This window comes from Myxine glutinosa, chromosome 9 (assembly GCF_964187855.1).
Source record: "Myxine glutinosa chromosome 9, kmMyxGlut1.1, whole genome shotgun sequence".
NCBI lineage: Eukaryota > Metazoa > Chordata > Myxini > Myxiniformes > Myxinidae > Myxine > Myxine glutinosa.
The window spans coordinates 130,862,426-130,889,698 of NC_136269.1; the positions used below are offsets into that span (position 1 = coordinate 130,862,426).

At 46.7% G+C, this 27,273-nt stretch overlaps 1 protein-coding gene across 9 annotated transcripts in view; it reads left to right on the top strand.

Annotated features, from left to right (window-relative positions):
* LOC137434922 (papilin-like) overlaps window positions 1-27,273 on the top strand; it is a 114,183-nt gene that overhangs the window by 35,095 nt on the left and 51,815 nt on the right. For all 9 annotated transcript variants that reach the window (XM_078784924.1, XM_078784929.1, XM_078784927.1 and 6 more), the window contains 4 exons: window positions 10,706-10,786; window positions 12,905-13,077; window positions 19,395-19,524; window positions 20,230-20,353. In XM_078784924.1, the coding sequence (XP_078641050.1) occupies window positions 10,706-10,786; window positions 12,905-13,077; window positions 19,395-19,524; window positions 20,230-20,353 (508 nt within the window). The remainder of the gene's footprint in view (window positions 1-10,705; window positions 10,787-12,904; window positions 13,078-19,394; window positions 19,525-20,229; window positions 20,354-27,273) is intronic.

Consider the following 27,273-nt stretch of genomic DNA (forward strand, 5'->3'; position numbering starts at 1 on the left):
TGTTAAGCTCCAATTTTTTCTCTTTAAGTTAAGTCCAATCAGTCCTCTCTGCTCGAATTGCTCAGGCCATGCCTTCCCGCTCTCATACTTTTATTTCCGTTCGGTGTAGAAAGAGATTGACATATCGTTCGTCTGTTTTCAGCTCATTATCTTTAAGCTTCCTTATGTCTCGCCACCTGCCATCTCGCCACCACCATCTCGCCACCTCTCTGAGTTACGAGGATTTATGCAACGCACCCCGAGTATCGCAACGTCACTCCATTTAACTTTATTAAAATGATGATAAAGACGTTTCCTTATATATCCTAATTTAAAATGTTCAAGGGAATAAAAAGACCATTTGGTTCACACCACCCATGTTCACACCACTCGACTGTCCAATCAGCGGACGGCTCGCTTCGCCTTCGCCCAGCAGACGCCAATACGATGGCGTCGTAAGATGGCGTCGTATCGGCAGTTAATCGGATGCTTTTGGGCCCCAACGTCGGCTAATTCAGATTTTTCGAGTATGGCTGTACGTGATAAACAAAGAGCGCGGTTCGTAGATCGTAAATCCATTAGTGCCGTGGGCATCAGGTCACTGGGTGCAGCATAAAAGGGATAACAAAGTCGAGTCCTTACGCTATTATTATATAGATAGTGCCGTGTAGGGCGGAGTGATGCCGCTGTGGGCGGGACCGAGCGAGGTCGCTGTGGGCGGGACCGGGCGAGGTCGCTGTGGGCGGGACCGGGCGAGGTCGCTGTGGGCGGGACCGAGCGAGGTCGCTGTGGGCAGGACCGAGCGAGGTCGCTGTGGGCAGGACCGAGCGAGGTCGCTGTGGGCAGGACCGAGCGAGGTCGCTGTGGGCAGGACCGAGCGAGGTCGCTGTGGGCGGGACCGAGCGAGGTCGCTGTGGGCGGGACCGAGCGAGGTCGCTGTGGGCGGGACCGAGCGAGGTCGCTGTGGGCGGGACCGAGCGAGGTCGCTGTGGGCGGGGCCGAGCGAGGCAGCTATGGGCGGGGCCAAGAGAGGTCGCTGTGGGCGGGGCCGAGCGAGGTCTGCGTTAGTGCGTTGCCGTTGCCTGGTATAAAAGATGGTGCTTGATGCTCTCTGCATCAAGATACGGACTTGATGTCCGTATCTTTACAACAGACATTCCAATGATGATGATGATAAATGTAATACCACTCAAGGAAGGCCCACAACTCAAGAGAGTGGAAAAAAACAATAAAATGAACAAAAATACGGGGAAGGAGAAGCAACCACTCAGAAGAATGACAGAAAATCATTTCCCTTCAATTTACCGTGTTCACCAACTAGCACGACCAGATATAGGACACCAAAATAATTTCCCTTACACATATCGTGTCCACCAACCAGCAAGACCATACCACTTACCTCTGGATCAAACTGTATTTCAAATATTCAAACGGTTTTTACATGCTGCCGTCTCCTAGCAACCAATGAAATTTTTCAAAAATATTGTAGTACATTTATTTTTTAATAATGTACCATATTTACGCCATGAGTAAGGAAGGAAAATTTCCAGCGCGCTGATTCGCTCATTCGCGCTCATTGATGACGATCACGATCACGTGATGACGTGATCACGAATGATGTTCGTGACGCGATCACGTGATGTTCATTGCCGCCATAAACTCACAGCAAGTAGCATAGATTTTAGCATGATTAGCATTTAGCATGATTTAGCATAGATAGTAGCATGTTTCACATTGATTTTTTTTCAGCGAGGAATATTATACACGGATTCTGACGGGTGGCAGAGCAGCGCGCTGATTCGCTCAGAGCGATCACGTGATGTTCCATCCCCGCCGCCAGTTTGGCTTCACTTTTCACGGAGTATGAGCGTTCTATATATTTTCAATTCAGTGCACCCGACTCGCTCACTACGTACTTGATTGTGGCATAGACATGGCCATTGGGCCTTCACGGTGTAATTTGTGCGAGGCTTTTGTCCGAGTGAGCTTGAGTCGAGAGGGCGAATGTACGGGTTGGGAATGTACGGGTCTCCCTTCCCCCACCTGGCAACGCCGGTACTGGAGGGCGTCACAGGATCGGTGAGTCTCCAAAATCCGCTTCGTGCTATTGCGAAGATTCAGGACGATGTCGCGATTGTTGTGCTGCTCTCCGACCATGACAACTGCAACGTCATTGTTGACTGGCCCTCCCCTTCACTCCCCTTCCCCCTCCCTCCCCCCTCCCCCTCCCCTCCCCCTCCCCTCCCCCCTCCCCTCGCCTCCCCCTCCCCCTCCCCCTACCCCTCCCCCTACCTCCGCCCCTCCCCCTCCTCTCCTCTCCCATCCTCCCCCTCCCCCCCTCTCCTCCCCTCCCCCCTTCCCCCTCCCCCCTCCCCCCTCTTCTCCCTCACGTTTATACACGGAATGCCAGGTAATTCCCCCCCCCTCTTCTCCCCCCCCCCTCTTCTCCCCTCCCCCCCTCTCCTCCCCTCCCCCCCTCTCCTCCCCTCCCCCCCTCTCCTCCCCTCCCCCCCTCTCCTCCCCTCCCCCCCTCTCCTCCCCTTCCCCCCTCTCCTCCCCTCCCTCCCCCGCCCGCAATGCCGGGTACTTCTGCTAGTATATATATATAGAATAAGCGATGGTATTATCAGAAAGGGGTGTGGCTAGTATTATGATTCAAATGTACTAATATATATATATATATATATATATATATATATATATATATATATAATATATATATATATATATATATATATATATAATATATATATACATACATATATATATATATATATCTATATCTATATATATATATTGGTACATATATAATTCTACTTCGCACTCAACCTCACCCACACCCAATGGATATTCTACATCAATAAACCACGCTCGGAGGGCCGAGGTGGTGGAATTGCCGTTATTCACCGACAAGACATCAGGACCAGCCTCATCTCATCGCATCTGCTCCATCATTTGAACACCTTGCTTTTAAACTCTCTGGTCACACACAGTCAGTCATGGCTGTTGTCTACCGCCCTCCCAAACCACACCCATCATTCCTGTCTGACTTCTCCTACTTTCTGACCCAGCTATGTTCCCTCTCCCCCCTCAATCCTCCTCGGTGATTTCAATATCCACATGGTATCCACTGACTCCACTATAACCACTGACTTCACTGATTTACTCACCTGCTTTAACCTCACTCAACATGTTAACTTTCCTACCCATAACCGTGGTCACATTTTGGACCTTGTCTGCTCTACTGGATTAATTTTGCACCATCTCTCTGGCTCCGACCTCACCCTCTCTGACCACTTTAGCCATCACTATGACCATCAACATCCCCGCCCCAACACCAAGGCATTATCGCACTATCAACTTCCGTAAGCTAAACGCTCTTTCACCTACCTCATTCTCATCCACCCTCTCTGAAAAAATGTCCACTTCTCCCTTCGTTGACCTCCACAACCCTTCTGATCTCACTGACTACTACAACCACACTCTCTCCTCCTGCCTTGACCAACTTGCGCCTATAAAAACCAAAACAGTTTCTTTCACCCATTCTGCTCCCTGGTTTACCCCTGAACTCCGCCTGATGAAAACTCGTGCTCGCCAACTTGAAAGACTCCGCAATAAAACAGGTCTCACAATTCACTCCCAAGCCTCCAAGGACCACATACAACACTACAAAGATGCCCTCTCCCGCACCCGCTCCGCCTACTACTCTCAAATTATCCACTCTGGCTCCGGAAACCCAAAAGCACTCTTCTCTACAATAAACAAACTCCTCAGCCCCCTGAACACCACCACCCAGTCATTCACAGTAGACATCTGCATCTCCTTCCTTTCATTTTTCCAACGCAAAGTTGAAAACATCTTCAACAGCTTGACCACCGCCGCACCCGCTCCCCCTCAAACCACCTGCCCCCCCTTATCCTGCCATCCCCTGTCTCAATTCTCCCCAATCTCCCCTACTGACCTCTCTGAACTCCTCATAGGAATGAAAACTGCCACCTGCACTCTTGACGCCATCCCCTCCAGCTTTGTCAAGGCCTCCGTTCCTGCTCTCTCTCCACTTATCATTGCAACAATAAACTCCTCCCTGTCTACAGGCATCGTCCCACCATCCCTCAAAATTGCTGCTGTTACCCCCATTCTGAAAAAACCTGGACTAAACCCTGACACCCTAAACAACTTCAGACCCATCTCCAACCTACCCTTTCTATCGAAAGTTTTGGAACGCGCTGTAGCCGCTCAACTCAAACATCACCTCTCTGCCAATAACCTGTATGAAACATTCCAATCCGGATTCCGCTCCAACCACAGTACTGAAACTGCTCTCCTCAAAATCACCAACGACCTTCTCCTCTCCTCTGACGCTGGCAACCTCAACATTCTCATCCTCCTCGACCTCAGCGCCGCCTTTGACACCATCGATCACACCATCCCCCTCACCCGACTTGAAACCACCTTTATCGTTACTGGCACTGCCCTCTCTTGGATTAAATCATACCTCTCTGACAGACGCCAGTTCATCTCAATCAATAACTGCAAATCCCCCACTGCTCCCCTCCCCCAAGGTGTCCCCCAAGGTTCAGTTCTTGGCCCCCTCCTCTTCATCCTTTACCTGTCCCCCCCTCGGTCACTTAATCTGCCGTCATGGTCTCCAATTCCACTGCTTCGCCGATGACATCCAGCTTTTCATCTCCACCAAGTCCATCTCCACCGCCACCCACTTTATCCTGACAAACTGCATCATTGAAATAAAATCCTGGCTTCAAATCAACCTCCTCAAACTTAACTATGATAAATCTGAAATAATCATCATTGGCCCAAAAACGCTCATAAAATCCACCAATAACTTTGCCCTCAACATCGACGGTATCCCAGTATCCACCTCCCCTCACATCCGGAATCTTGGCATCATCTTTGACCAAACCCTCTCCTTCGACAAATACACTAAACAGATCACAAAGACAGCCTTCTTTCACCTGAAAAACATCGCCCGTCTCTGTCCATCCCTCTCCTCCATGGCTGCAGAAACCCTCATCCACGCCTTCATCACCTCCCGTCTGGACTACTGCAATAGCCTCCTCTATGGTTCACCCTCAACAATCGCCAATAAACTCCAATACATTCAGAACTCCGCTGCCCGTCTACTCACCCATTCCCGGACCCGTGACCACATCACCCCCGTCTTTTACAAGCTTCACTGGCTCCCCATCTCCCAGAGAATCCAGTACAAAATCCTCCTCTTGACCTACAAAGCCCCCCATAACCTGGCCCCATCCTACCTGGCTGACCTCCTCTCCAGACACACTCCCAACCGCAACCTCCGCTCTGCTGGTACCAACCTCCTGACCCCCCCCCATCCGGACCAAATTCAGATCCTGGGGGGACAGGGCCTTCTCCATCGCTGCTCCCACCCTCTGGAACTCGCTACCTCACGCCATCAGAGACTCCTCCTCACTCACCACATTCAAAACATCACTCAAGACCCACCTGTTCAACACGGCATTCAACATTTAACCCACAGCATTTAACCCCTGACTATCTCTTCTCCTTCTCCCTCCTTTTTGCTTTGAATATTTCCCTGTTGATTCTTGTTTTTTGCAATTGTTTTTATGTTTTGCTCTGCATTATGTTTTGCACTCTGTCAAAGCGTCTTTGGGCTCCCTGAAAAGCGCTATATAAAATAAATGCATCATTATTATTATTATTATTATTATTATTATTATATATATACTAGCAGAAGTACCCGGCAATGCCGGGCGAGGGAGGGGAGGGGAGGGGAATGGGGGGGAGGGGAGGGGAGGGGAACGGGGGGGGGAGGGGAGAAGAGTGGGAGGGGAGGGGGGAGGGGAATGGGGGGGAGGGGAGAAGAGTGGGAGGGGGAGGGGGAGAGGGGAGAAGAGGGGGGATGGGGAGGGTGAGGGATGGGGGGGGATGGGAGGGGGGAGGGAGGGGAGGGGGTAGGGGGGGAGGGGCTGGAGGGGGGAGGGGAGGAGGGGAGAGGGAAGAGGGAGGGATGGGAGGGGAAGGGGGGAGGGGAGGGGGACCCGGCATTGCTGGGCGGGGGAGGGGAGGGGACCGGGGGGGGAGGGGAGAAGGGTGGGGGAGGGGAGGGGGAAAAGGGAAGGGGAGGGGGTAGGGGGAAGGGGGAGGGGGAGGGGGGAGGGGGAAAATGGAGGGGGAAAGGGAGGAGTAGGGGAGGGGAAGGGGAGGGGTAGGGTGGAGGGGGTAGGGTGGAGGGGGATGGAGGGGGGAGGGGGAAGGGGGAGGAAAGGGGATGGCCAGTCAACAATGACGTTGCAGTTCTCATGGTCGGAGAGCAGCACAACAATCGGACATAGTCCTGCATATTCGCAACAGCACAAAGCGGATTTTGGAGACTCACCGATTCTGTGACGTCCTCCAGTACCGGCGTTGCCGGGTGGGGGAAGGGAGACCGGTACATTCCCAACCCGTACATTCGCCCTCTTGACTCAAGCTCACTCGGACAAAAGCCTCGCACAAATTACACCGTGAAGGCCCAATGGTCATGTCTATGCCACAAATCACGGGCGCACTGAATTGAAAATATATAGAACGCTCATACTCCGTGAAAAGTGAAGCCGCCGTGTCGCCATCTTTGTCAGCACAACTCGACCAACTCGCTTCGCGGATCTCGTTTTGTGCGGCAATAAACTGCTCCAATCGGGTACGGAAGGGTTGTGGAAAGACGTTTCACAGCTGTTTCAAAGACATTTAATTCATATCGCACAAAATCGATACAAAACACGATCGCATAAAAGGTGAAAAAACGTGTGACGTGTGACGGGATGGAACATCACGTGATCGCTCTGAGCGAATGTCTGGCGGCGGAAATGGAACACGTGATCGCTCTGAGCGAATCAGCGAGCTGCTCTGGAACCGGCTGAGATTAGCAGGTACTTCGCTGAAATGCGCTGAGGTAAATATGAATAAAAAAGATGAATCGTCAAATATTTTGAGTTCGGCCATGTTCGTCCCACGCTCAATGGCCATGTCTATGTCAAATATCAAGCACGTAAGCCTCTCCGTTTAGGAGTCTATCGGTAACATTACACACACACACACACACACACACACACACACACACACACACACACACACACACACACACACAACTGTGTTTTATATATATAGATATATATATATTGGTACATTTGAATCGTAATACTAGCCACACCCCTTTCTGATAATACCACCGCTTATTCTTCCTCGCCGAGTTCTGTATGCTTCCTTTCCTCAAACGTCTCCCAAAATTGGAGTACACACGGGTAGTTAGAGAAAATAATTTAGAATATCCTACTACCAGGCAAAGCAAAAATTGCATCCAATTGTGAAACACTAAAAACCAAAGCTTCTTGAATGAGTGAGGACCCATTGTAAATTCCTCACAAACTTCAAGGTGCACAGTGTTACGCTGCTGCATCCATGTTGTGCCTGCAATGATGGCGGCCATGGCCGCATTCCTACCATCCTGGTTCGGTGCACTCGTTGTGGACAGAGGTGTATTTTGAGGAAAAGAGTGATAACATACCCCCTGCAGGTGGTTACCAGGTGTACGTGCTACTGCTGACGTATCATTCTCCAGTAGGCCGACCTTAAACACATACCTGGCTCCTTCCAAATGTGTAGAGTGCGGTAACAACTGCAGAACGTCTGTCCGAAGAATCTGACTAGATCGAATCCTCCATGCCCCAAAGGAGGTGTAGAAATTGATGAAACCAACATCAGTATCCAAAATAAATGGGGGAGGCACACCCACCGACAGAAGAAGGTGATGGTCCCACTACCAAATCCAGGAATGTAGCTCGAAAATCCATAACAAGCATTGACTGTTTGTTCCTCCAACATCTCATCATATTCTGAGTGTTCCGAAAGCAGAGAATCACCTTCATCCAAGTTGGCATCAGCAGCACCCACAGTATAGTCAAAACGGCACTGGCAGACTTTTCAGCACCAGCAACAGTAGTAGTAGCAGCATCGTCAGCAATAGTAGTCTCAACAGCATCAGCCACAGGAGCAACATCCAAAACAACACCATCATGCTCCTCACAATATTCTGAAGAATCCGTCAAAGGTAAAGGCACGGTATTTGCCAAAGTACCCGCCATGATGGGAGAAACTCAATTCCAGACACGTGCCTCAAAATTGTTGGCCCGCATCAACCTGGAGCAAAAGCTCCTCTCCAGACTGAACTGGTCAAACCCTACCAAAGTCGAGATCAGATGCCATCACTCTATTAGGTATTAGGAAGCAAGTGCCACAACAGCTATTGCAGCATGCACCCTGAACAACAGGAAATGCCTGCCACAGATTAACCTGTCTGCAGTACAGAAAACAGTTCTCAGAGCAACCAGTTTGTTCTCCTCCTCCTCTTCCATTTATAAGGGGTGAGGTCCGATGGCACCAAGCTCCTGCCGTGCCTTGACCATAATACTCCACCACTTCCATCTGTCCTCAGCCAACTATCTCCATCCTCCAACCACCTCCACCTTACTGATATCCGTCCTCACACAATCCTCCCATCTCAACCGCGGTCTACCTCTTTTCCTCCTGCCTTGTTCCCTCAACATATCCGCCCTCTTTGTCATTCTATCTTCCCCCATCCGCACCAAATGTCCAGCCCATCTCTGCCGGAATGCCACCAATCTCCCCGTAAAGCTCACCTGCACACCAGTCTCCTCTCTAAGTTAATCCATCCTCTTCCTATCGACCCTTTTTGCTCCCACAATCCTCCTGGTCCAGTTGTTCTCGCAAACCTGCAGCCTCTGTTGTTGTTTCTCTGTCAGGGCCACCTTCTCTAGACCGTAAATGTAGACAGACTTTACACACAACATCAGAACTAAAGGTTCTTACCTTCCTCTTTACCAGCTCCATCACCATGATAAACAGGAGTGGGATGAGCGTGATTCGCTGTCTCAAACCCATGTTCACACTGAACTCCTCCGACATCCCAGGACCAACCAAAACTCTTCCCTCCGTTCCCTTGTACATCCCTCCCACCAACCTAACTTCTGCTTCCGGCAATCACTATCTCTCAGGACAGTGTCATAGGCCTTCTCCACTTCCACAAATCCCAATGCCATTTCACCTTGCACCTCCAACTTCTTCTCCACCAGTAGTCTCAGCATAAACATCCCATCTAGCGTTCCCCTACCTTTTCTCAACCCCTGCTGCTCTTCTCCAATCTCGTTCTCCACACTGTTCCTTATCTTCCCATCCAGAACCCTCTCCAGCATCTTCATGACATGACTAAGGAGTGTAATGCCCCTGTACTTCCCCGAATCATGAACAGGCTCTAGTCAAGGACTATATAGTCCTCATGGAGGCCAGGCCATCGAGACAATTAACCCTGCCCTGCACTCCTGCGGAAGCCAAGAACAATTTAAATTAAAAAAGGTTATTCTGGCTAATTTGCAGTTAGATATGGTAAATATTGTCGTGTGACTCCCCTTGGTTAATACCGGGTTAGTCACGGATAGCCAATAGTGAGCTTTTAACTCCGAAGGCGATGCCCAAATGCGGTTTTTTATATACGCGGGGAAAGAAAGGGGAAGAGGAAGCTGAAGCGCTTACCTGATCGATCCCACCGGACAGTCCTCAAACCTGTGGTAAATAAACTCACGAAAACCCGGGTTTAAAATGTACAGAAAATAACGAAAGGATTTATTAAATAAAATGCTGGTAACAAGAAAAACGCGACGGTAAAATCAAATTCCTAATCGGGACGTCCCCACAACTCTGACCACGACCAGTCCAAGCACAAACGTGTGAAGGAGAAGCACAAGGGAACCAAAGGAGAGCAAGAACAGGGCAAGATCGGACGGTCAGACAGGGTAAGAAGGCAAGAGCAAGAAGAAAAAATGTCAGTCCTCGAGTTATTTTAACGTCGGGTCCTGATGTCATCAGCGCTTCTCCACCAATCAGCATGCCGCTACTTGCTCACCATTGACGTCATCGGTGGTCTTCGCCAATCAGTGCTCTGCTTCCTCATCCTTCCTTCCACCAATCAGCGAGTAGCTTCTTGCTCCGCCCTGGACAAGCACAAGTCTCTTCTCACACCGACCTTCCCGTTGGTCAACTCCTGCCCAATAGCGAGTCGCTTCTTGCTCCGCCCTGACCAATCACGGCTCCTCAGGGCGTGTCTTCGGCCTGCCCGTGTTTCATGGCGATGTAGCTGGTGCGTCCCAAATGGCAGTGTTCAGGACTGGCTTCCGGTTGGTTTTATGGTTATTATTTAGTGCAATTAATAGCATTTCTCACTAGTGTCTACTATGCAGTGCCAAAAGAGCCAAAGGATAAATCACATCGGGTAAGACTTACAAGGGATAATCTATCCTTATGCCCTAAGCTAGTTAACATGCCCTACCCCCTCATGACGGGGACGAAGATTCACCTTATCCGACATTCGGCTAAACAAAACTTATTACAGGTGATGGTTCTTACCCGACATCCGGAGCACCTACCGATACGAATCTACCTGACTCCATATATCGCTACCCCTACAAACATAACAATTGCACAAAACAGTACTGCATATAATTTAAAATTGCCATCGGTGAATTGGACCGAGTAAATTCATCCTGTGTGAATGCTGATATGGAGGGCTCACTGCATTGTGATGTGATGTGATGCGATTTGATCTGTCACTGTCGGAGCACAAGTTGGTGCTGACAATTGCTTGTTTCTTATTCTGTGATTTTATTCCAACCAGGCTACAACCAGATCCTTGTGATTCCTGCCGGGGCCACCAGCATCCATATCAAGGAGGCCGTCCCATCAAAGAACTACCTCGGTATGGAGATAAATCTTCACTTATCACTTGCTGCGTTGTGAGGCTTATAGGGGAAGGTGCACAGAAATGTGCTTTTATTGTGTAGTTTTCCCTGAATTACAAGGCACATTAGTTGACAGCAGATAAATTGACACAGTATTTGGGATTTGAACCTGGGATTACTGGAATCATGAGCAATGTGCTCCCATCAAGTGCCAAACAGACAAAGCCAATAGTTAGTTAAAAAATTAAAACTAGAGAGTTCGTAGAACTCATTACTCCACACAATCTTGAGAAAAAAGGATATGGGGAGGAGGGACATCTGCATCTTGGGGACATCTGCAAGCGGCAAAATTGATTGGTCGAGATGAGTAAAATGCCGTAAGTTTTTGGCCAAGTATTGCCCAACGGAAGGGTTTTGAAAGTGCAAACAAGGCGATTTGTGTTCTTGTGCTCAATTATATGTGCATAATTAAATTGAAATAAAATAGATTTTAAAGGTTTATGCAGCGTTTTTTTACACCACTGTCAACATAGGCCAAAAGGTCAACATAAGGCAAATTTCTAAAATTCTCAATTTTTATCCGATTGACTTGAAATTTTAAGAGGATTTGCATATCTGGACACGGAATTCAACCACCAAGTATTTTTGAGGTCATCATAGGCCAACAACTTATTTTTGAGATTTTGCAAGTATCGTGCTATGCACAACATATTTCTTGTTTGTTTGTTTGTCCGGGCGATATCTCAGCCATCCTTTGAGCTCGGAAGCTGAAATTTTGGCACAATAGTGAGTAAGTACTTTGGCAAAAACTGTATTTTTTGTTTTTTGATTAATCAATTATCAATAAATTGATCAATTAATTGATTAATTACTTAATTATTATCGACTTCTTTTCGTTCTCATCTGGGTAATATCTCAGGCACCTTTTGAGCGAGGAAGCTGATATTTGGACACGACAATGACCAAGTGATTTGGCTCTAAAGGGTATTTTTGATTAGTTGATTAATCAATTAATCGATTAATTATTTAATTATTCGATTAATTACTTTATTAATTCTTTTTTTAAGTTGCAGATTTGGATGAAACAGTGGTGGTTTAGGTATTATATTGGCCAATTGATTAATAAATTTATTTATTTTACGATTATTATATATTTATTTTCATTACTAATCACTATTTATTTTCATTCTCATCTGGGCAATATTTCAGGCACCTTTTGATCTTGGAAGGTGATATGTGGACACGACAATGACCAAGTAATTTGGCTATAATGGTATTTTTGATTTATTGATTAATCAATTAATCGATTAATTATTTAATTTTTTAGATTGATTATTAATTTTTTTAGATTATTTAATTATCTAATTATTTTTCAAAAAGTTACATATTCGAATGAAACAAAATAGGTTTTTACCTCCCCCCCCCCCCAACCCCCATTTCCACCCTCCCAAAATATGTATTTGCTCTCTTCTCCAAAACTACACACAGTTTTGACGAAACCTGGCCACAACATTCATTGGCCATGATATACTAAAGTTTGTTCACGGCATTAAAAAAAATTCAGGGTCTGCGGGGAGTTTGTGTATAGGTGGTTTATGCATCCAGGTGAGCTTCAGGACCTGATGTCCTATTTTTGTTAATTATACCTGGTTAAACCAGGTATACACCTACTATGGTATAAAGGTCTGAACAGCCATCTTGGTGTCTTCATGATTTTGCTTATCTGTGGCGCATACCTGCAATGGTGTAAGGATGTTTTCAACATCCATTTACAGTTTGTATTCACGGAAATAATTAACTATTTATTGCTGCATAATCGTTTTCACAGAGGAGAGAATTTCAATTGTTAAGAATGTAAAATTGGGGCTATCCATTGTGGGGTTCTAGGTTGATACACCTGCCTGATTGATAATTTGCTGACTGCTCTTTCTAATGACAAACTCGGTGAATTAACAATGGCGAAAACCTCAATGTATCTTTGCCAAGGGGCTGCTTTGATACAGAAGGGAGTGGACACTTGTCGAGGGTTCATCCCCGGCCACAGAAGTGTTCTCATTTAGTCACAGGTAGTGTGATGTTCCGTAAAGAGTATGTATGGGATAAGCCTACCGATCTAACTACCTGTTTTCTGCCAGCCCTGAAATCACCACAAGGTGTGTACTTTCTGAATGGACAATGGACCATACAGTACAGTCAGCCATTGTTCGTGGCTGGCACAGTCGTGCATTACATTCGAGATGATGGACATCGCAGCATTCCTCAGCAGCTCACCATCCTCGGACCGACAACAGAGCCTCTAGTTGTGGAGGTAAATACACGTGTACAGGGCTTCCATTATTTTCCGTCTCTGTAAATATCTCTTTTTGTACCGCCTCCCCCCCCCCTCTCTCTCTCTCTCTCTCTCCCCCCCCCCCCCTCTCTCTCTCTCTCTCTCTCTCTCTCTCCCTCTCTCTCTATCTCTCTCTCCCTCTCCCCCTCTCCACCCCTCTCTCTCTCTCCCTCTCTCTCTCCCTCTCTACCTCTCTACCTCTCTACCTCTTTCTCTCTCTCTTTCTGTACCTCTCTCTCTTTCTGTACCTCTCTCTCTTTCTGTACCTCTCTCTCTTTATGTACCTCTCTCTGTTTATGTACCTCTCTCTCTTTATGTACCTCTCTCTCTTTATGTACCTCTCTCTCTTTATGTACCTCTCTCTCTTTATGTACCTCTCTCTCTTTATGTACCTCTCTCTCTTTATGTACCTCTCTCTCTTTATGTACCTCTCTCTTTATGTACCTCTCTCTCTTTCTGTACCTCTCCTTTTTCTCTTTCTTTTCTCCCTCTCTCTCTCTCTCTCTCCGTGTGTGTGTGTGTGTGTGTGTGTGTGTGTGTGTGTGTGTGTGTGTGTGTGTGTGTGTGTGTGTGTGTGTGTGTGTGTGTGTGTACCTCTCTCTCTGTCTGTGTGTTACAGGCACCATCTTGGAAAAAACAAAAAACGTTGCACCTCTATATCTCCGAAACCGCGCCATGGGAATTTTTTTAAACCTGGCTCATAAAGAACTCTGCATGTGGAATAAGTGTTGTTAACGACAACCTCATTGGTGCCTTAATTATGACGTTGTAGCGGTTACCGCTGGATGTACATAATCGCCTTGCACCGGCCAGAACACGGCCAGACGCACCTCTCCCGGGCATGCCCGGACTCACTGTTCCCGGGCACGCCCGAACCTCCCGGGCACGCCCGGTCTCGTCTTTCCCGGGCATGCCCGCTCTCGCCTTTCCAGGGCTCGCCCAGAGCGTCCGGGCATGCCCGCTATCGCCTTTCCAGGGCTCGCCCAGAGCGTCCGGGCATGCCCGCTATCGCCTTTCCAGGGCACGCCCAGAGCGTCCGGGCATGCCCGCTATCGCTTTTCCAGGGCTCGCCCAGAGCGTCCGGGCATGCCCGCTATCGCCTTTCCAGTGCTCGCCCAGAGCGCCCGGGCACGCCCAGCCTCGACTTGCCAGGCCGCAGCCAAACACGCCCGGGCAGGTCCAGACTCGCCTTTCCAAGGCTCGCCCTTGATACCCGGGCATGCCCGGTATAGCTTTTGCCGGGCAAACTTCCCGACATAAATGTGTATATATATTGTTGCCCGAAAAACGGGCTTGTCAGAATACCTGAGCTGTTTTGTTTCAATAAAGCAACTCGGACGAATTCCGTCTTTGGTCGCCTCAATTCTTTCGACTCGCGTTGGAGCGCAGTTCCTTCATTGGTGACCTACCGACATGGATACGGCAGTGACGCTTAAACTGCCTACCTTCTGGGAGACTCACGCGGCTGTTTGGTTCGCCCAGGCGGACTCCCAGTTCGCCCTGCGAGGCATCACCGCGGACGACACCCGCTTCCACCATGTTGTGGCGGCGCTCGGCTCCGCCACCGCGGCCCGCGCCTTGAGCCTCCTCCAGCACCCGCCGGCTGCTGACAAATACGACGCGCTGAAGACGCTCCTCCTCGGCGCTTTCGCCCTCTCACCGGCAGCACGCGCACGGCGCCTGCTTGACCTGCCCGAGCTCGGCGACACGCGCCCGTCCGAGCGCATGGACTATATGCTCTCGTTGCTCGGCAAGCACTCTCCGGCATTCCTGTTCCGGGAGCTGTTCCTCCGTCAGCTGCCTAACCCGGTACGCCTCGCCCTGGCTGGCACGTTGATCACGGATTCCCGCGCCCTCGCCAGGGAAGCCGATAAGATCTCCTCGGCGGGCCAGCACATCGGCGCGGTTACCTGGAGCCCGCCGCCGTCCGAGGCGACGCCCACGACGCCCGAGCGCCCTGCACGGTTGGAGGCCGAACTGCCGGTGCAACTGGCGGCCGCCACGCCGCACCGCCCGCTTCCGACACGACGGCCGGGGCCTCCACCTGACCGGGCGTGGTGTTATTACCACGCCAGGTTCGGACACAAGGCTCGGACGTGCCGGCCCCCGTGCACTTTCGGCAGGTCGGGAAACGGCCGGGCCGGCGTTCATTCCCAGCCATGAGCGCCGGCCACTCGGGCAACTTGCTGTTTATTCGGGACAAAGCGTCTGGACGGCGTTTCCTGTGCGACACCGGCGCCCAACTGAGCGTCATACCTGCCTCCGAGCAGGACAGGCTGGACGCAGTTTGCGGCCCCTCTTTGGTCGCTGCTAATGGCTCGGCCATACGCACTTTCGGCCCACGCGTCGTCACCCTCTGCTTCGGCAGCCAGCGCTTTCAATGGACTTTTGTTACCGCCAGCGTCCCCGTGGCTTTGCTGGGCGCCGACTTCCTCTGCGCGCACGGGCTGCTGGTCGACGTCAAACGACGTCGCCTTGACCACGCCGAGACCTTCAGCTCCCTGGCGTGCACAATGAGCAGCTCCGCGCCGACCGAACTGGCGTGCGCCCTCCCGGCAACGAACGAGTTCGCTCGCCTGCTCGTGGAATTCCCGGCCCTCACGCGGCCGACGTTTTCGGCCGTCGCGGTGCGGCACGGGATCGAGCACCACATACCCACTACGGGCCTGCCGGTCTTCGCCAGGGCCCGCCGCCTCGACCCAGCCAAGCTCGCCGTGGCAAAGGCCGAATTCGACACGTTGGAGCACCTCGGCATCGTGCGGCGCTCCGATAGCGCGTGGGCCTCGCCACTGCACGTCGTGCCAAAGCCGGGGGGTGGATGGCGCCCGTGTGGCGACTACCGCCGTCTCAATGATGCTACCACCCCCGACAGGTACCCGATCCCGCATATTCAGGACTTTTCCGCCCGTTTGGCGGGACGGGTCATCTTTTCGAAAATTGACCTGATACGGGGCTACCACCAGGTACCTGTCCGGGCGGCCGACGTCCCGAAGACGGCCGTCATCACGCCGTTCGGCCTGTTCGAATTTTTGCGGATGCCGTTTGGCCTCAAGAACGCGGCCCAGGCGTTCCAGCGCTTGATGGACGGCGTGCTGCGCGACCTGCCGTTTCTTTTCGTCTATCTGGACGACATCCTCGTCGCCAGCACGTCCCGCGCCGAGCACCTCCTCCACCTCCGAACACTGTTCGGTCGCCTCAGCGAGCACGGCTTAATTGTCAACCCGGTCAAATGCCACTTCGGCGCGACGACCGTTGACTTTTTGGGCCACCGCATCACCAAGACCGGGGCCGTGCCGCTGCCGACCAAGGTCGAGGCCATCACCACGTTCCCGCGTCCCCGTTCCATCAAGGCCCTCCAAGAGTTCCTCGGCATGGTGAATTTTTATCACCGATTCGTGCCCCGCGCTGCTCAGCTCATGCGGCCCCTTTACGAGGCCCTCCGGGGCAAGCCGGCCAAGCATGACATTGTTTGGTCCGCGGCCATGGACGCGGCCTTCGCCAGTGCCAAACGGGCCCTCGCCGACGCAACGCTGCTGGCTCACCCGGTGCTCAACGCGCCCATCGCCCTCACTACGGACGCCTCCAACTACGCGGTGGGCGCCGTCCATGAGCAATGGGTGGACGGGGTTTGGTAGCCACTCGCTTTTTTCAGCCGGCAACTCCGGCCGAACGAGTTAAACTACAGCACGTTCGACCGCGAGCTGCTCGGGCTATTCCTGGCCGTTCGCCATTTCCGACACCTCCTGGAGGGCCGCCCGTTCACGGCTTTCGTCGACCACAAGCCGTTGGTCTACGCAATGGCTAAGGTCACGGAGCCGTGGTCGGCCCGCCAGCAGCGCCACCTCTCCGCCGTGTCGGAGTTCACCACGGACATCCAGCACGTCGCCGGCAAAGACAACGCCGTGGCCGACTGCCTTTCGCGGGCCAGCGCGAACGCGGTCCACCTCGGCGTGGACTTCACGCTCATGGCGGCCGACCAGACCACCGACGCCTCGGTGCAGGCACTCCGCGTGGCGGACACGGGCCTCCGCCTGGCCGACATCCCCTTCGCGGGCACCGTCCTGCTCTGCGACGTCTCCCAGGGCCAGCCTCGTCCCATCGTGCCCGTTTCCTGGCAGCGCCGCATCTTCGCCTCCATCCACGGCCTTTCTCACCCGGGCCGGAAAGCTTCTCAGAAGCTGGTGTCGGCGCGTTTCGTCTGGCACGGCCTTCGACGAAACATCCGTGACTGGGCCAACGCCTGCACGGCCTGCCAGCGAGCCAAGGTCCACCGCCATACCCAGGCCCCGCTGGCACCTTTCGCCGTGCCTGAACGGCGTTTCGACCACGTCCACGTGGAGCTGGTGGGTCCCCTGCCCCCCTCGCGGGGGTTCACCCACCTGCTCACCATGGTGGACAGGACCACCAGGTGGCCGCAGGCCGTGCCCCTCACCTCCACCACCACCGCCGACGTGGCGCAGGCGTTCATCGCCACCTGGGTCGCGCGCTTCGGCGCACCAGCGGACATCTCGTCCGACCGCGGCCCACAGTTCACGTCTGAGCTTTGGGGCGCGGTCGCCCGTTCGTTGGGGGTCACGCTGCACCGCACCACGGCCTACCACCCCCAAGCCAATGGGTTGTGCGAGCGGTTTCACCGCTCCATGAAGGCCGCACTCATGGCCGGCCTTCAGGACGACGGTTGGGCCGACCGGCTGCCGTGGGTCCTTTTGGGCCTTCGCACGGCCCCCAAGGAAGACCTCCAGGCGTCCGCCGCCGAGCTCGTCTACGGCCAGCCACTCCGCGTCCCGGGCGAATTCGTGCCTGACGCTACCAGTCCCTGGTCCGCCGCTCGCCAGCGCTCGGACCTCCAGGAGGCCGCCCGACGATTTGCCCCCGTGCCGACGTCCCGCCACGGTGGACCCCAGTCCTACGTCCCCCCGGCGCTTCGCACAGCGGAGTACGTCTTTGTGCGTCATGACGCGCACCGGGGGCCACTCCGGCCGCCGTACGACGGGCCCTTCCGGGTCCTGCGACGGGGCGACAAGTCTTTCATCGTCGACTTCGGCGGCCGGCCGGACCGGATTTCTGTGGACCGCCTCAAACCGGCGCACATGGACGTTGACCGACCAGCACGGTTGGCCCTTCCTCCGTGGCGAGGCCGCCCCCCGTCCACAGTTCCCCCCGCTCGACCACCCACCACCACGTCAGACCCCTCCCCATGACCCTCCAGAGGTCACTTCGGCCGGGTCATCCGGACCCCCCTTAAATTGACCCTGCCGGTGCAGGTCGATTCTGGAGGGGCGTGTGTAGCGGTTACCGCTGGATGTACATAATCGCCTTGCACCGGCCAGAACACGGCCAGACGCACCTCTCCCGGGCATGCCCGGACTCACTGTTCCCGGGCACGCCCGAACCTCCCGGGCACGCCCGGTCTCGTCTTTCCCGGGCATGCCCGCTCTCGCCTTTCCAGGGCTCGCCCAGAGCGTCCGGGCATGCCCGCTATCGCCTTTCCAGGGCTCGCCCAGAGCGTCCGGGCATGCCCGCTATCGCCTTTCCAGGGCACGCCCAGAGCGTCCGGGCATGCCCGCTATCGCCTTTCCAGGGCTCGCCCAGAGCGTCCGGGCATGCCCGCTATCGCCTTTCCAGTGCTCGCCCAGAGCGCCCGGGCACGCCCAGCCTCGACTTGCCAGGCCGCAGCCAAACACGCCCGGGCAGGTCCAGACTCGCCTTTCCAAGGCTCGCCCTTGATACCCGGGCATGCCCGGTATAGCTTTTGCCGGGAAAACTTCCCGACATAAATGTGTATATATATTGTTGCCCGAAAAACGGGCTTGTCAGAATACCTGAGCTGTTTTGTTTCAATAAAGCAACTCGGACGAATTCCGTCTTTGGTCGCGTCAATTCTTTCGACTCGCGTTGGAGCGCAGTTCCTTCAACGTCGTAATTCGACAGGGACAACCCTTAGTCTGATCAGTTTGAAATGTATTGAGCATGTTTTACGCAACAATTATATTGGAGAATGTAAATTTATGATGTCGTCGCTCACGTGGTCTGGCAGCCATATTGGATCAAAGAAAAAAATGTTTAAAAACAGAAGAGTTGGCTCGCACCAAGTTGACTGTGTGGGGTAAGTATTCTATGAATACCATCTAGTCAATCCTGTCATTGTCAAAGGCTCATGAAACTCATGAAAACCTGTGCCAGTTAGGAAGTGCTGTTTAATGTGTATTTTGATTTGTGTGCGCTTTTTACATTTCCTTGTGTGTACCTTTTGGCGTGCATGTTATATTGATCCAGGTCCGTGTGTATTTCTGCAGCTTCTGGGACTAGAAAGTAACCACGGAATCCATTTTGAGTACTACCTACCAAGGGAAGCACACCAGAACACTCAGAAAGGGGTTTGGAGTCGCGGATCATGGACGGAGTGCTCTGCGTATTGTGGTGAAGGTACGATCAATGTCTGCCTTTTGACATTTACAAATCATCATAGATTCATTGTTCTTTTTTTTTTTTTTTTTTTTTAATACTGAATCGATGCTCGTGAAAGAGCTGACAACCGCGAGGGAAAGACAGTACAGGGGGACCGCGAGGGAAAGACAGCACAGGGGGACCGCGAGGGAAAGACAGCACAGGGGGACCGCGAGGGAAAGACAGCACAGGGGGACCGCGAGGGAAAGACAGCACAGGGGGACCGCGAGGGAAAGACAGCACAGGGGGCGCACGAGGGAAACATAGGAGTTAACTTAACTTGCAACTATCTCATGAGTAACTTAAAGAGGTTATTAGAGATTTGGAGTGTTTTTGTTTATGATCTAGTATATGCATCATATGCAGGACAAGGACATCAGGAGACATTGGTTTACTGTTATACGAATTGCACAGATGTTGGTAGACTATACATAAATCCACCCTGTACATGGGATTTCAACATAGGAAAGCAGCCTCATGATTATCAATTGCTCTGCTGGTAACGCCAAACAGACCAAATCATTTAACAAACCATTCAACAACAAAGTGAGTTGCAAACTTTTCCCAAATAATCTGAAGTTTTGACACAAAATATTTGGGAAGTGATCAATGGTCCTTGCACAAAGATGTCCTGTTTATCTTTGTAATGTCCTTACATAACAATGGAATGTTGTTTCTCTCCAGGAGTGCAAACCCGAACAGTTTACTGCACTAAAGACAACGAAGTGACTCAGGACTACTTCTGCAGTCGCGCTCGGCCTGCAAATATCCAGAATTGTAACGTACATCCGTGCCCTCATGGAATGAAGTGGGTTCAGTTCATATTCCCTGAACTTCACAAAAAAATGTTGCACATTTTTACCGATACATTCAAAGAATAACCGCCCCCCATGCCAACCAAATAAATAACATGTTCTCCAGGGCACGGCATTGCTGGGGCACCTTAGGCCCCCGATGATGCTGTCTTGCAGCACATAGAGATGGTATGGAAGGGAGAGGTGCACAATAATAGATTGATTAATTGTTTAATTAAAATAAATAAATAATTGTATAATAATTAATTTCTTAATTGGCTTATAGGATACCTAAACCACCAGTTTCATCTGAAGCTGTAATATTTTGAAAATTAATTAAATAGTTAAATAAATCGAAAAAATTAAATATGTAACCGACTCATTGATTAATCAAGAAATCACAAATGTCTTTTATAGCCAAATCACTTGGTCATTGTCGTGTCCAAGTATCAGCTTCCAGCTCAAAAGGTGCTTGCGATATTGCCCAGATGAGAAAGAAAATAAATATGTACTTAATAAATCGATAATAATTAAGTAATTAATCAAATAATTGATTAATTAAAATAAAATAAAAAAATAGAGTTTTTGCCAAAGCACTTGCTCACTATTGTGCCCAAATTTCAGCTTCCGAGCTCAAAGGATGGCTGAGATATCGCCCGGACAAACAAGGAAGCAAACAAACAAATGGAGTGAAAACTGAGTGCTCCCTTTCAACGCGCGTCATCGGCAAGCCCTCTTTGGTGCCCGGCAATGACGTCATGCAGCGCCTGGAGATGGAATAGGAAAGGAGCGGTGTACAATATAGGATAAATGAATGTATGTTGGTAATATTAGGTTAAAGAGGTCCCAGTGCTCCAGCAGTGAATATAAACTCCAAAGGAATGGGTTGTAAAAGGAGATGGAAATTGTGCATCTTGTCCATCGAGCGGTCCTTCACCTGAGCAAGGATAACACGGAAAGTCCTCGCCATTTGTATGCAACCTGTGGCTGTGGGTTAGCATCAGTTCTTGCATTGGCGGGCAGTGCCATTGATGCAGTGTCCCCTGCAGGTTAGATCAGGAATGTGTAATTTGGTGCCACCTGGTGGGGTCTTTAATGTCTGCAAACTAATGCTGGCAGAAGGGATGCCCAATTTCACGTCCATCCGCAGGATGGCACACACTGATGGATTGACACGAAAGGTGAACGCTGGTTTGTGTGTGTGTGTGTGTGTGTGTGTGTGTGTGTGTGTGTGTGTGTGTGTGTGTGTGTGTGTGTGTGTGTGTGTGTGTGTGTGTGTGTGTGTGTGTGTTGGTGGCTGGCTGGCTTTGGCAAAAGCAGACACTTGGGGGCATTTCTTCTCTTAGCGAGAAAAAGCTGAAGTCAAAATATGACCACAGGACCAAATTGAGATTTTTATATGGATAGAAAGAGTAACTTCTCTACCTTATTATGCACCAAAACATTTTTCCAAGAAACAACAGGAAAGTTGTGAAATTCGACAAAGAATCTAAAATGTCATTCTCAAAATGTGCTCAGAAAGACACGAAGATCGCGAAATGTCGATGTTTTACTATGAGCCATACATCGTAATTCGAAGGAGATCCCTGACATACATGTTTGGTATGAATGAAAAGCTCAACGTGTGCACATTATTTGTGTGTGTGAACTGTATTGTGAACTTTAAACCTAATTATCTCCATTGTTTAAACGAAAATATAATCTTTTTTTATTTTTTTTTGTATACAGGATTGAGGCTTGTGAAAGACAACATTTATCACACAAACAATTAAACAGACACACAAAACATAATAAGGGGAGCGGTAGACAAGATGGGGAGAGAAGGAGAAGCACAAACACAGCATTTGAGAGCAGGGACATTGGGAGATCTGTGGGAGGGAGAGGGCTTGGGGGGGGGGGGGGGGAGGAGGCGTGGGAAGAGGGGGGAGGTGGGAGAAGTATAAAACACATGGCCACTGCAAGGACTTCCAGGAAAGAAGTTGGTATTTCAAAAAAGTGGATCTGGGGTGAAATTAGTGGGGGTAGAAAAGATCAAGGTTTTGGATGGGGGAAGATAAGAGATGGTGGTGATAATTGTCATTAAAATACCATAACTTCGTTAATTTTCATCCAATTAACGTAATGTATGTATCAAATGAAAGAGAAAAGCGTAGAGAATCAGATATCAAAATCGAACTTTTGATTTTTGCCCCCAAGTGTCTGCTTTTGCTAGAGCCAGTCACATATGTATATGTGTAGCTGTGGGAAAGTAGGTCGGCTTGCTTAGCATTCCCATCTGAGCCAACGACTCATGATGCAGGGAGCACAGGTTCAAATACCATATGCAACTACTTATGCATTGTCCGTGGATGTTTTTCGTATGTTTTTGATATGATTGATGTGACGAAGGTGTTTCATTGATATGTAATTCCTATTCCCTGAATTTGGTTGACTTGTTTAAAATGTACTAGTTTCATGGTTTACTTGTTTAAAATGTACTAGTTTCATGGTTGACTTGTTTAAAATGTACTAGTTTCATGGTTTACTTGTTTAAAATGTACTAGTTTCATGGTTGACTTGTTTAAAATGTACTAGTTTCATGTTTTACTTGTTTAAAATGTACTAGTTTCATGGTTTACTTGTTTAAAATGTACTAGTTTCATGGTTTACTTGTTTAAAATGTACTAGTTTCATGGTTTACTTGTTTAAAATGTACTAGTTTCATGGTTTACTTGTTTAAAATGTACTAGTTTCATGGTTTACTTGTTTAAAATGTACTAGTTTCATGGTTTACTTGTTTAAAATGTACTAGTTTCATGGTTTACTTGTTTAAAATGGACTAGTTTCATGGTTTACTTGTTTAAAATGGACTAGTTTCATGGTTTACTTGTTTAAAATGTACTAGTTTCATGGTTTACTTGTTTAAAATGTACTAGTCTCATGGTTTACTTGTTTAAAATGTACTAGTTTAAAATGTACTCGTTTAAAATGTACTAGTTTCATGGTTGACTTGTTTAAAATGTACTAGTTTCATGGTTTACTTGTTTAAAATGGACTAGTTTCATGGTTTACTTGTTTAAAATGTACTAGTTTCATGGTTTACTTGTTTAAAATGTACTAGTTTAAAATGTACTCGTTTAAAATGTACTAGTTTCATGGTTGACTTGTTTAAAATGTACTAGTTTCATGGTTTACTTGTTTAAAATGGACTAGTTTCATGGTTTACTTGTTTAAAATGTACTAGTTTCATGGTTTACTTGTTTAAAATGTACTAGTTTCATGGTTTACTTGTTTAAAATGTACTAGTTTAAAATGTACTCGTTTAAAATGTACTAGTTTCATGGTTTAATTGTTTAAAATGTACTAGTTTAAAATGTACTCGTTTAAAATGGACTAGTTTCATGGTTTACTTGTTTAAAATGTACTAGTTTAAAATGTACTCGTTTAAAATGTACTAGTTTCATGGTTGACTTGTTTAAAATGTACTAGTTTCATGGTTTACTTGTTTAAAATGTACTAGTTTCATGGTTTACTTGTTTAAAATGTACTAGTTTCATGGTTTACTTGTTTAAAATGTACTAGTTTCATGGTTTACTTGTTTAAAATGTACTAGTTTCATGGTTTACTTGTTTAAAATGTACTAGTTTCATGGTTTACTTGTTTAAAATGTACTAGTTTAAAATGTACTCGTTTAAAATGTACTAGTTTCATGGTTTAATTGTTTAAAATGTACTAGTTTAAAATGTACTCGTTTAAAATGGACTAGTTTCATGGTTTACTTGTTTAAAATGTACTAGTTTAAAATGTACTCGTTTAAAATGTACTAGTTTCATGGTTGACTTGTTTAAAATGTACTAGTTTCATGGTTTACTTGTTTAAAATGGACTAGTTTCATGGTTTACTTGTTTAAAATGTACTAGTTTCATGGTTTACTTGTTTAAAATGTACTAGTTTCATGGTTTAATTGTTCAAAATGTACTAGTTTAAAATGTACTCGTTTAAAATGGACTAGTTTCATGGTTTACTTGTTTAAAATGGACTAGTTTCATGGTTTACTTGTTTAAAATGTACTAGTTTCATGGTTTACTTGTTTAAAATGTACTAGTTTCATGGTTTAATTGTTTAAAATGTACTAGTTTAAAATGTACTCGTTTAAAATGGACTAGTTTCATGGTTTACTTGTTTAAAATGTACTAGTTTAAAATGTACTCGTTTAAAATGTACTAGTTTCATGGTTGACTTGTTTAAAATGTACTAGTTTCATGGTTTACTTGTTTAAAATGTACTAGTTTCATGGTTTACTTGTTTAAAATGTACTAGTTTCATGGTTTACTTGTTTAAAATGTACTAGTTTAAAATGTACTCGTTTAAAATGTACTAGTTTCATGGTTTAATTGTTTAAAATGTACTAGTTTAAAATGTACTCGTTTAAAATGGACTAGTTTCATGGTTTACTTGTTTAAAATGTACTAGTTTAAAATGTACTCGTTTAAAATGTACTAGTTTCATGGTTGACTTGTTTAAAATGTACTAGTTTCATGGTTTACTTGTTTAAAATGGACTAGTTTCATGGTTTACTTGTTTAAAATGTACTAGTTTCATGGTTTACTTGTTTAAAATGTACTAGTTTAAAATGTACTCGTTTAAAATGTACTAGTTTCATGGTTGACTTGTTTAAAATGTACTAGTTTCATGGTTTACTTGTTTAAAATGTACTAGTTTCATGGTTTACTTGTTTAAAATGTACTAGTTTCATGGTTTAATTGTTTAAAATGTACTAGTTTAAAATGTACTCGTTTAAAATGTACTAGTTTCATGGTTGACTTGTTTAAAATGTACTAGTTTCATGGTTTACTTGTTTAAAATGTACTAGTTTCATGGTTTACTTGTTTAAAATGTACTAGTTTCATGGTTTACTTGTTTAAAATGGACTAGTTTCATGGTTTGCTTGTTTAAAATGTACTAGTTTCATGGTTTACTTGGTTAAAATGTACTAGTTTAAAATGTACTCGTTTAAAATGTACTAGTTTCATGGTTGACTTGTTTAAAATGTACTAGTTTCATGGTTTACTTGTTTAAAATGTACTAGTTTCATGGTTTACTTGTTTAAAATGTACTAGTTTCATGGTTTACTTGTTTAAAATGTACTAGTTTCATGGTTTACTTGTTTAAAATGTACTAGTTTAAAATGTACTAGTTTCATGGTTGACTTGTTTAAAATGTACTAGTTTCATGGTTTACTTGTTTAAAATGTACTAGTTTCATGGTTTACTTGTTTAAAATGTACTAGTTTCATGGTTTACTTGTTTAAAATGTACTAGTTTAAAATGTACTCGTTTAAAATGTACTAGTTTCATGGTTGACTTGTTTAAAATGTACTAGTTTAAATGGTTTACTTGTTTAAAATGGACTAGTTTCATGGTTTACTTGTTTAAAATGTACTAGTTTCATGGTTTGCTTGTTTAAAATGTACTAGTTTCATGGTTTACTTGTTTAAAATGTACTAGTTTAAAATGTACTCGTTTAAAATGTACTAGTTTCATGGTTGACTTGTTTAAAATGTACAAGTTTCATGGTTTACTTGTTTAAAATGTACTAGTTTCATGGTTTACTTGTTTAAAATGTACTAGTTTCATGGTTTAATTGTTTAAAATGTACTAGTTTAAAATGTACTCGTTTAAAATGTACTAGTTTCATGGTTGACTTGTTTAAAATGTACTAGTTTCATGGTTTACTTGTTTAAAATGGACTAGTTTCATGGTTTAATTGTTTAAAATGTACTAGTTTCATGGTTTACTTGTTTAAAATGTACTAGTTTCATGGTTTACTTGTTTAAAATGGACTAGTTTCATGGTTTACTTGTTTAAAATGTACTAGTTTCATGGTTTACTTGTTTAAAATGGACTAGTTTAAAATGTACTCGTTTAAAATGTACTAGTTTCATGGTTGACTTGTTTAAAATGTACTGGTTTCATGGTTTACTTGTTTAAAATGGACTAGTTTCATGGTTTAATTGTTTAAAATGTACTAGTTTCATGGTTTACTTGTTTAAAATGTACTAGTTTCATGGTTTACTTGTTTAAAATGGACTAGTTTCATGGTTTAATTGTTTAAAATGTACTAGTTTCATGGTTTACTTGTTTAAAATGTACTAGTTTCATGGTTTAATTGTTCAAAATGTACTAGTTTAAAATGTACTCGTTTAAAATGTACTAGTTTCATGGTTGACTTGTTTAAAATGTACTAGTTTCATGGTTTACTTGTTTAAAATGTACTAGTTTCATGGTTTACTTGTTTTAAATGTACTAGTTTCATGGTTTACTTGTTTAAAATGGACTAGTTTCATGGTTTAATTGTTTTAAATGTACTAGTTTCATGGTTTACTTGTTTAAAATGGACTAGTTTCATGGTTTACTTGTTTAAAATGTACTAGTTTCATGGTTTACTTGTTTAAAATGGACTAGTTTCATGGTTTACTTGTTTAAAATGTACTAGTTTCATGGTTTACTTGTTTAAAATGGACTAGTTTCATGGTTTACTTGTTTAAAATGTACTAGTTTCATGGTTTACTTGGTTAAAATGTACTAGTTTAAAATGTACTAGTTTCATGGTTGACTTGTTTAAAATGTACTAGTTTCATGGTTTACTTGTTTAAAATGGACTAGTTTCATGGTTTACTTGTTTAAAATGTACTAGTTTCATGGTTTACTTGTTTAAAATGTACTAGTTTCATGGTTTACTTGTTTAAAATGTACTAGTTTAAAATGTACTCGTTTAAAATGTACTAGTTTCATGGTTGACTTGTTTAAAATGTACTAGTTTCATGGTTTACTTGTTTAAAATGTACTAGTTTCATGGTTTACTTGTTTAAAATGTACTAGTTTCATGGTTTAATTGTTTAAAATGTACTAGTTTAAAATGTACTCGTTTAAAATGTACTAGTTTCATGGTTTAC